Source organism: Bufo bufo, chromosome 4, assembly GCF_905171765.1.
Source record: "Bufo bufo chromosome 4, aBufBuf1.1, whole genome shotgun sequence".
Lineage (NCBI taxonomy): Eukaryota > Metazoa > Chordata > Amphibia > Anura > Bufonidae > Bufo > Bufo bufo.
In genome coordinates, this window is record NC_053392.1 from 21413787 (window position 1) to 21425014 (window position 11228).

At 44.6% G+C, this 11228-nt stretch overlaps 1 protein-coding gene and 1 non-coding gene across 2 annotated transcripts; one reads left to right on the forward strand and one right to left on the reverse strand.

The window, feature by feature from the left end:
• Positions 1–1918: 1918 nt before the first annotated feature.
• TRNAS-AGA lies at positions 1919–2000 on the reverse strand. The gene has a single exon. It is a non-coding gene; the product is annotated as a tRNA-Ser (tRNA).
• Positions 2001–2890: 890 nt separating this feature from the next.
• Positions 2891–8695, forward strand: LOC120997062 (protein ALP1-like). Its single transcript, XM_040426973.1, has 2 exons — positions 2891–3415; positions 7692–8695. Exons 1-2 carry the CDS (start codon positions 2966–2968, stop codon positions 8490–8492), a joined length of 1251 nt encoding a protein of 416 aa, XP_040282907.1. The 5' UTR covers positions 2891–2965; the 3' UTR covers positions 8493–8695.
• Positions 8696–11228: the final 2533 nt, after the last annotated feature.

The following is an 11228-nucleotide window of genomic DNA, read 5'->3' on the forward strand; positions in this document are numbered from 1 at the left end:
GTCTGTTCCGTGGCATCTGCAAAAACATAGAACATGCCCTATTCTTGCCATATTACGGACAAGGATAGGACTGTTCTGTTACGGGCTGGAGGTTCCAGTCCACAAAATGCGGAGTGCAAGGGGCCGGTATCTGTGTTTTGTCGATTCACAACACAGGCAACAGTCATGTGGATGAGCCCTAATTCTGTATTGTGGTCTGTGGGACATGCGATCAGAAGATCACAGGTTCTGGTCCCCTAAGGGTGGCTAAAAGTTATTTTGTAAAAAGGTTTTCAAAAAATATATAAAAATCATAAAAGTTCAAATCACCCGATTTTCCCAATTTTACATAAAAAATAAACATAGCAGGTATTGCTGAACCTAAAAATGTCTGAACTATTGAAAAATAGAAATATTTTTTCCTGCGCAGTGTACGCTGTAATGTAAAAAAAATAAAAACATGCGATTCCCCATTTTTTAGACACCTTGACCCCTGCAAAAAAAAAAAAATACCCTAAAAATAGCAAGAATAGAACCGACAGTTCATTCTGCAAAAACAAGCCCTCATACATCTCTGTAGACCGAAACGTAAAAAAGTTATGGCTGTCAGAAAATGGCGATGTAAGCAAAATGTCGATTTTTTTTTTTCAAAATTTTTTATTTCTTTTAGGCCTAGTTCACATGACCGTATGGCTTTTATTGTTTTTTGCGGTCCGTTTTTCACGGATCCGTTGTTCCGTTTTTGAGTTCCGTTGTGTTTCAGTTTCCTTTCCGTTTTTCCGTTCCGTTTTTCCGTATGCCATGTACAGTATACAGTAATTACATAGAAAAAATTGGGCTGGGCATCACATTTTCAATAGATGGTTCAGAAAAAATGGAACGGAAACGGAAGACATACGGATGCATTTCCGTATGTGTTCCGTTTTTTTTTTGCGGACCCATTGACTTGAATGGAGCCACGACCCGTGATTTACGGCCAAATATAGGACAAGCTCTATCTTTCAACGGTACGGAAAAACGGAAATACGGAAACGGAATGCATACGGAACACATTCCATTTTTTTGCGGAACCATTGAAATGAATGGATCCGTATACGGACCGTATACGGAACACAAAAAAACGGCCCGTACACTCGCAAAAAAAACGTTCGTGTGAACTAGGGCTTAAGTTGTAAAACCAAATAAAAACGATACAAATCTGGTATCGCTGTAATCGACCCGCAGCATTAATCTCGTTTACTTTAAAGAATTCAGATAAGGCCTTTTTAAAACCGTTCGCAGTTCCTGCTGTGACCACAGATCGGCGAGGGTCTGACTCCCACCACCCCCACCAATCAGCTGTTTGAACAGTTAGTTGCCATCATGCAAACGCTACGTCCTCTTTAAAGTGACCGGCGTCTCGTTTGTAGAAGCATACTTTCATACCCTCTGTCTGAGGGATACTTATTTATTTAAAGGAGTTGTGCATAATTAGAAAAACCTGGCAGTTTTTTTTTTTTCCCCAGGAACAGCGCCACACCTGTCTACAGGCCATATCTGGTATTGCAGTGCGTTTTCATTTAAGTAAATGGGACTGAAGTACAATACCATATGCAACCTGCCGACAAGTGTATTGCTCTTTCTAGAGCCATGTTTTTCTAATCCTTTTATTTCCCCTCTCCTACCAGCCTCCTCCTTATTTTCCTCGTGTTCTTATTTATGATACAAGCTCCGCACTGACTGTACCTTCATCACATGGACTTTTCTCAATGCCACAAATCTGCTGCTCCGACTCAAAGAAATAAAGTGTAGTGGAGTATTATTGACTTCCTTCCCAATGGAGCCCTAGACGACTGCCTACTGTGCACAACTCCTACTTATTCTAACTTACATTCTCTGTTTTGCAAAAGATAATTGAAGTGGAGGACAATTTAGATACCAGTAAGAGAAAAAAAAAACTCGTAGTCGGCAGGATTTGAACCTGCGCGGGGAGACCCCAATGGATTTCTAGTCCATCGCCTTAACCACTCGGCCACGACTACCTGATGACCTAAAGTGTTGTCAGAATTTCAGGAATAATTACAAGCTACTTTTATGTAGTCAGGCCAGGAAGAACTAGGCTGTAAATCAGGTGGAGGAAATAGTAGAAAGATCTCGCCCATTCATATGACCTGCGTCAAACTGGATGTTGACAAGGAGAAACTGAAGATCTGTGGCTCTGGAGGTGGAGAGATGGAGCCGGAACCCAGCAGCGGGGGTTCAAGTAAGGGCTCATGCACATGAACGTGTGCGGCCCATGCCCGTATTGTGGCGAAACAGTGCGTTTCACTTGAATGGTTTTGCAATCCTCAAGATACGGAGCGGTGTGGAGCGGAAGCACTTCGGAGCACTTCTGTAGGATTTCAATCACGAAAAAATAGAACATGCTCAGAACAGAATATTCAAGTGAATGGGTCCGCATCCGCAAACAGTGGCCACATGGCAGCTGCCCGTGCATTGCAGACCACAGTTTGAGGTCCGCAGCACGGGGGCGTGCATGAGCCCTAACTATGATTTCCTCCACAGGTCCTGCCACACCGGGGATCTACAGAAAAGGTCCCCAGGGCTAAACAGCCCCTTTGAATTGGACCATTAAAACACTTGCCAAGAAAAAGCCCCTTGTCAATGAAATTTCGAATAATTTTTTTTGCCCTGTTTTAGTATTTTGTCAGTAAAGAAATACTATTGACTTCTCCTGCCCAAGAGCCTCTATTAGGATAATTACAGCCCCAAAGCAGGTGGGTTCAAAATTGTCATTGTAAGCCGGCAGTTCTGTGGTGTTGTACGTTTCAGGAAAAAGTTACAAGTGACAACAGGGTTAGATTCTGTATGGAGACCTCCAGATCTCACAGCAGAGCAGATCCTTTCACATGAGACTTCCAGGACAGGAAGTGACCTCAGCTCTGCCGCCCTCCCCCTCTCATTGTTGTCCTCTGCTGTGGAAGGAGCACACATTTCTCAGATCAGCATGAGCCTTGTTAACAAGCGCAGGGCCAGGGCGGCCATTGCCATCGCTATGATCTATCACTGCATGCAGAAGAAGAAGAAGAAGCGGAAGAAGAGAGCATACTGGAGCAAAGATTACCTGCAGGTCCGAGACTGCTCCACAAGCTCCACGCTATACCCAGAGATGAAAGATAACAACCCCAATGACTTCAGAGAGTTCTTACGGATGTCGGACGCCACCTTTAACTACCTCCTGCGTGTTGTCACGCCGCTCATCCAAAAACAAGACACCTGCATGAGAAAGTCCATCTCGGCCGAGCAGAGGCTAGTAGCCACGCTTCGATTCCTGGCCACCGGCAGATCCTTCGAGGACCTGAAATTTTCGACTGCCATCTCACCACAGGCTCTGGGTGTCATCATCCCAGAGACCTGCAATGCCATTGTCCAGATGCTGAAAGGACGGTACTTACAGGTGTGTTGTCTCTTGACTTTCTATCAGGTGCAGCTAGTGGTAAAATGTATATAAGGTGCGATGGAAATTTTAGTAGGACTCCCTTCTAAATTTTACTAAGTTCACCGTTACTTTCTCCATTTTTTGTTCTGTGACCTCACTACATTAGTCATTCATTTATATATGTGCATTATACTTGCATGTGACGTCACTGTGTGCATCATTTCAGTGTTGTGACATCACTGAGTAGGGTATCCCTGTACTGTGACATCACTGTGTGTATTATGCCAATATTAAAAACACTAATGTGTGCACTATCCCTGTGGTGGGACTTCACTGTGCACATTATTCCTCTGTATTACATCACTGTGTGCACTATCCCTGTACTGTGACATCACTATGTGCATTATCCCTACACTTATCCTTGTGGATTAGGGAGACCAATCATAAACTTTTCTGAAAATGTTGCTAAAAGTGGTCTTATGGAGTGGAGCCCCGTGGTTACGCCCCTGATCAGAGGGATGTTTTGTGTATGTACAGTACAGACCAAAAGTTTGGACACAACTTCTTATTGTCACGAGGGTATCAAGAGCCACGTCTGACTCCGTTATACCCGGGTTCAGGAAGTCGCAGCGGGTGGCTGCGCGCTCTATATCTAAAGATCATGGTGTTTCTTAGTTATTGTTTTCTGTGTTTGCCTTGCTATCCTTTTTGTCTCTCTCAGGGATCCGTAGCTTCTCCTCCTCAGCTGTTTCGTGTCTGCCACTCCCTACCTCCTTATATTCTCCCCTCACACTTCTCTAGTTGCCAGTTATAGAGCTTCCTGCCTGGACATCTATACTGACCCACTGGAGTGGTTAATCCTGGTTGTTGTTCCTGTGTGCTACCCTCCGGATCCCTGTTGGGCTTATTGTTGTCTCCTGTTGTCGCCCACCTGGGAATATATGTTGAGTTTGTGTTGTCTGTCCTCCCCTTGGTGTTTTCCCTTAGAGTTAGTGGTGCGGACTAGTGTTCCCATCGCCCTGTTCACTACCTAGGGCTCAGCTCAGGGAAAGCCAGGGCTTTAGGCACGTGATCGGCGTACGGGTGAGGAACCCGTCTAGGGACGTCAGGGCAGCCAGGTGCCAGCCGCCAGGTGAGTCAGGGGTCACCATCTTCCCTCTCACTTGGGCAGGGCCTTCCTCGTTCCCTCCCTCTGTGTCACGTATGTGATAGCCACGCCGACCGTGATACTTATTCAAAGAGTTTTCTTTATTTTCATGACTATGAAGGCATCAAAACTATGAATTAACACATGTGGAATTATATACATAACAAACAAGTGTGAAACTACAGAAAATATGTCATATTCTAGGTTCTTCAAAGTAGCCACCTTTTGCTTTGATTACTGCTTTGCACACTCTTGGCATTCTCTTGATGAGCTTCAAGAGGTAGTCCCCTGAAATGGTCTTCCAACAGTCTTGAAGGAGTTCCCAGAGATGCTTAGCACTTGTTGGCCCTTTTGCCTTCACTCTGCGGTCCAGCTCACCCCAAACCATCTCGATTGGGTTCAGGTCCGGTGACTGTGGAGGCCAGGTCATCTGGCGCAGCACCCCATCACTCTCCTTCATAGTCAAATAGCCCTTACTTTCAAAGTTTTCCCAATTTTTCGACTGACTGACCTTCATTTCTTAAAGTAATGATGGCCACTCGTTTTTCTTTACTTAGCTGCTTTTTTCTTGCCATAATACAAATTCTAACAGTCTATTCAGTAGGACTATCATCTGTGTATCCACCTGACTTCTCCTCAACGCAACTGATGGTCCCAACCCCATTTATAAGGCAAGAAATCCCACTTATTAAACCTGACAGGGCACACCTGTGAAGTAAAAACCATTTCAGGGGACTACCTCTTGAAGCTCATCAAGAGAATGCCAAGAGTGTGCAAAGCAGTAATCAAAGCAAAAGGTGGCTACTTTGAAGAACCTAGAATATGACATATTTTCAGTTGTTTTACACTTGTTTGTTATGTATATAATTCCACATGTGTTAATTCATAGTTTTGATGCCCTCATAGTCATGAAAATAAAGAAAACTCTTTGAATGAGAAGGTGTGTCCAAACTTTTGGTCTGTACTGTATGTTCAGCATCAGAATTTATTTCTTGTGTCCACCCTCTGTGTATACAGGACCGGTGCACATCTACCTAAAGAGATATTCCAGTTACAACAAGTTATCTCCTATCCACAGGAGAACGGTGGCCCCCATACCCCGTGGATCCCCCTGAAATGGACGGAACGGCTGATCGGAGAAGAGCGCCGCCGCTCCATTAGTTTCTAGGTAGCTGAGTACAGCTCTCAGCTATGCCCATCAGAAGATCCTCTGTAAGGGTACTTTCACACTTGTGTTGTGAGGATCCGTCGCCGGCTCTGCCTGCCAGAACCGGAAATTCGTATGCAAACGGATCCGTCTGACAAATGCATTAAAATACCGGATCCGTCTCTCCGGTGTCATCCGGAAAAACGGATCCGGTATTTATTATTTTCACACATGCGCAGACCTGAAGACCGGATCCGTCAATGCAGCAATTTTAATGCTGCATCCGGCTCTAATACAATTCAATGGAAATTAACGGCATTCCGGCAAGTGTTCTGGAACTTTGGACGGAGAAAATACCGCAGCATGCTGCGGTATTTTCTCCGGCCAAATACCGTAAGAGGGACTGAACTGATGCATACTGAAAGGAATGCTCTCCATTCAGAATGCATTAGGATAAAACTGATCAATTTTTTTCCCAGTATTGAGCCCCTAGGACGGAACTCAATACCGGAAAACTTTAACGCAAGTGTGAAAGTACCCTAACTCTGGTGGGCCAGTCCGACCCTGTATATGTTTCTGATTGCACCAAGTAACGCTTTACTATCAGAGTTCAATACAGAGGAACCCAGATTGCATGTGACTAATAAGGTCTAGCAGGGCCCCAAAACTACAACTCCTAGTATATTCTATTCACTTCTATGGGAGTTTGGAGAACAGCTAACTCCCAGTACCTACCGGGTGTTGTAGTTTCAGATCATTGAGAGTCCGTACCTGCCCACAGTGCTGATTATGAACAGATTTTTTTGCAGCATTTTTAAATTTTATCTACACAGTGTGGAAACTATCCGCTCGGAAATTGACCCGCGGTGCAGATTTAGAAATCCACACCATGTCACACCGGTGGAGGGCGCTGAGGGGTCAGGCAAGACTGAAGTCAGGGACAGGCCAAGGTCAAGACAGGCAGAGTACGTGAATTCCAGAAACCAGTCCAAGGTCAGGGCAGGCAGCAAGGGTGAATATCCAGGATATGGGCAGAGGTTGGCACATAGGAAGACAAAATACAGCACACCTTAGTAGGATTCTAGTACACTATGAATGTATTGCTCAGGCACTTTCCTGCAGGGGAAGGTGCCTTAAGTTCCTCAATATAAAGAGTAGGATGCATGTGCGCTGGCCCTTTTTAAAGCCAGGGGGAGCACGTGCCCCACCAGGCAGATACAGGTGAAACTCGAAAAATTAGAATATCGTGCAAAAGTTCATTTATTTCAGTAATGCAAATTAAAAAGAATTGCATTAATGCAGCTTAAAATTAGAATTTTGTGAAAAGGTTCAATATTCTCGGCTCAAAGTGTCACACTCTAGTCAGATGATTAATCCATACCCCCTGAGCAAAGGGGACCTCAAAATGGTGACTTTGGGGTATCATAACCTGTAAGCCATAATCATCCAAATTATAACAAATAAAGGCTTGAAATATCTCACTTTGCCTGTAATGAGTCTCATGTGTTAGTTTTACCTTTTTAAGTTGCATTACTGCAATAAATGAACTTTGCACGATATTCAAATTTTTCGAGTTTCACCTGTAGAGGGAGGCTGAGCTGGCAAGCAAGCCAAAGCCTGTGTGGACGGACAGAGGTACCCTATCGGCTGGGACCACCGGAAAGAAGAGAGGAGTGTGCGGCGGGTCTGTGCCGCCGGGACAGAGGCAGCGAAGCAAGGCTGCTTTTTACATGGGGCAATGATCAGGAAGGAATATTCCTATGAACGTTGGTTTGACAAATTTTCTGTCCCTGGCTATATTAAGTATTGTAGCGATGTGTAAGAGTTTATTCTGGATGTAACACCCAGACCCCCCGCGGTTCTAACAGCAAAAACTTTGTTATGGATCTCTATGGCCTGCGGAAGGTTCTGGTGTTACTTCCAGAATAGACACACGTTGCCTAAATACATTGAAACATAACATCCTAAGGAATATAATCTATTACTTTGTTCTATTCCAGTTCCCTACAAAACCCGAACAATGGAAAAAAGTTGCAAAACAGTTTGAAGACTTCTGGAACTTCCCGAACTGTGGAGGAGCTATAGGTGGCAGACATGTGCGAATCAACCCTCCTCCACACAGCGGCTCCTTCTACTACAACTACAAGGGATTCTTTAGTATTGTACTTATAGCCATTGTCAATGCTGAACATGAGTTTATTATGATTGACGTGGGCAAAAATGGAAGGATGTCTGATGGGGGAGTCATCGAGCAAACCCACTTCTACCATAAACTAAAGGAGAACATGTTGAATCTACCCCCCACTAGCGAGACTAAAGAGAATCTTAACTTTGTGTTTGTGACAGATGAGTCCTTTGCGCTACATGAACACCTACTGACACCTTTTCCACAAAAAGGGATAACAGAGCAAAAGAAGATATTCAACTATCGACTTTCTAGGGCCAACCGAGTGGTAGAAAATGCCTTTGGTCTTTTATTAAGCCGATTCCGAATCTTTCAAACAACAATTAACTTGTCACCATACAAGATAGAGCTTGTTGTTATGGCTTGTTGCTTGCTCCATAATTATTTGAGACGGAATGATAGTACAGAATATGCACCTGCAAGCTTGTTGGACCGGGAGAACCCCGATGATGGGTCTGTCATCCCAGGTGAATGGAGGTCTGGACCTCCTGGACTCATCCCATTACAACCTATTCAACCTCAGAAGCCAAATGGTGATGCTAAAAAAAATAGGGATCGTTATATGGAATATTTTAATGGACCCGGCACTGTGGCTTGGCAGAATGAGATGGTCTAGCACAGAATTTCTCGAGAGACAAATTCTCCTGAGAATATGCTATGGTTGAGCCTTCGTTACAGGGGGACATTGCCAGTGACTGTATTATAAGTTATTATAGTGTTTATCTTTTGATAAATAAACTTAAAATGTATCTGTTTATAATCTGAATTTTATAATTTATCCCTCCATCGGCAGACAGGACTGGATATTTTGGTCTTTCTCATTGTAAGAGTCTGGATCTACACTGGACTTGCAGCTTTGTGACATGGAGACTTGGGGAATAAAAGTTTTGATAAAATGTGGGGGGTTCAGTCAGCACAACCCTGTATGCAGGTACACATCGCTATGGCGAAATACACATACAAACGCAGAAACACAAATGCAATAGCACTCTGCAACCAGCACTCTGCCCTGCCTCTATGCTGGATGTTGAATGAGGCATTGGTGTACATTTTGGCCAAAGCGCAATAAGCCACTCACCACATCAAGGTCGCCTCTATGAGTGGTCCCTAACACTAGTACCTACCTGTTATGGGCCATGATAGCCCATATCATGCTGTACCTGCGCTCCCTGGACTTTGTGTGGCTATCATGCCCCATAACAGGTAGGAACTAGTGTTAGGGACCACTCATAGAGGCGACCTTGACGTGGTGAGTGGCTTATTGCGTTTTGGCCAAAATGTACACCAATGCCTCATTCAACATCCAGCATGGAGGCAGGGCGGAGTGCTGGTTGCATTTGTGTTTTTGCGTTTGTATGTGTATTTCGCCATAGCGATGTGCACCTGCATACAGGGTTGTGCTGACTGAATCCCACACATTTTTTCTTTGTAGTATATATTGGAGGCGTGGCGATCTCCATGCAGTCATGCACACCTGACCAGTTAGTCTGCCCTGGAGGCTGGTTTTAAAGTCAGTATAAAACTGAGTCTGCTTTTACAGCGCCTACCAGTAGCCATTTGGCACCAGGAGAAGTATATGGTGGGCTCAGCATGCATGTTGGTACTTGCATCCCTGGATCCGATGAAAGCTGTCACGGCACCGGACGGGGTTAAAAGCAGAGTGTGCCTGGCGTGCATGCTGTACCTGCGCTCCCTGGACTTTGTGTGGCTATCATGGCCCATAACAGGTAGGTACTAGTGTTAGGGACCACTAATAGAGGCGACCTTGACGTGGTGAGTGGCTTATTACGCTTTGGCCAAAATGTACACCAATGCCTCATTCAACATCCAGCATAAAGGCAGGGCAGAATGCTTGTTGCAGAGTGCTATTGCATTTGTGTTTTTGCGCGTGAATAAAAGTTTTGTCATGTTTTAGCATGGTGGATGAATGATTATTAGTACGATCATTGCTCAAAAAAGAAAAAAAGTAGCAGCACTTACGAATCTATAGCAAAAAGTATCTTTCGATGCCCGCATAGTTGGATACCAGCCTGTATCATCCCCAGAATAAATCAAAAATAAAACTGCAGCACTCGCCTGTCTTCAATTCATGCTGGTTTATTCACCAAAAATTGTGACGTTTCGACCTCTCTGTCTTTCTCAAGCAAACCTTGAAAAAGACTGAGAGGTCGAAACATCTCATAGGATGGGACTTCACTTCTGTCCCACGTTGCCATGCGTGTCACATTGGAATGCATTTACCAAAACAGAACTCGTATTTCCACTGTTCGGTGGTCCGTGTTCAGATGCTGAAAAACGCTTGTTCAAAGGCGCTTGTAGGAATAGGACACAGCTGCAGTGAGGGACAGTGTTAGCTTTTTCATCTGGCTGATAATTCTGCTGGTGACCTATAGCCATTTTTTGGGGTGAGATACACCTCATTTGCACACGTGACACAGAAATACAATTGTTCGTCTGTCTGTCCATTTTTTTGGGTGACCTCAAAGAAGGAGGAGAGCATCAAATAAGGCATGTGGCGGTGGTGGTGGACCTCCTGCTGTCCTGGCCTGGCCATGCAGCACTGGCCATGTTGGACAAAGCTACGCCTGGTGTCATGGAAACTGGTACCCGTAAGATACTTTAAAGTAGAAGTGTTAGATTAGCCCAGAAGGAATTAAAAATTGGGTGGTATCAGAAGATATGTAACAAGGTGCCAGTAGATCGGTGACATCTCCAGCACCTACGATCCACATTAGGGAATATTAGAGCTAGTCTAGAGGGGGTATAATACCATCTAACCATTAATCTGTGATAGATTTCCAATAAATTTTAGCAAAATGTGTAGGTTCGAGTTTAAGGCCACTTGCCTGGCCTTTGGGGTGCAAGAAATATGTACGTTCCTATCCCACTTCAGTATACCGTATTTTTCGCCCTATAAGACGCACTTAGGTTTTTGAGGAGGAAAATAATAAAAAAAATATATTTTAAACCAATAGGTGTGCTTTTGGTGGGTTTTGAACTAATTGTGGTCTGTGGATGGTGCACTGTTATGGGGGATCTGTGGATGGCGAACTGTTATGAGGATCTGTGGGTGACGCACTGTTATGGGGATCTGTGGGTGATGCACTGTTATGGGGGATCTGTGGGTGACACACTGTTATGGGGGATCTGTGGGTGACGCACTGTTATGGGGGAATCTGTGGGTGACGCACTGTTATGGGGGAATCTGTGGGTGACGCACTGTTATGGGGGATCTGTGGGTGACGCACTGTTATGGGGGATCTGTGGGTGACACTTATGGGGGATCTGTGGGTGGCTCTTATTGGGGTCTCAGGGTGGCACTGTTATGGGGATCTGTGTATGACAGTTATGG

Coding starts and splice junctions, on each gene's coding strand:
- LOC120997062 (XM_040426973.1), top strand. CDS start 2,966: ATGAGCCTTGTTAACAAGCGCAGGGCCAGGGCGGCCATTGCCATCGCT. Junction 3,416..7,691: donor TGAAAGGACGGTACTTACAG/GTGTGTTGTCTC, acceptor GTTCTATTCCAG/TTCCCTACAAAACCCGAACA.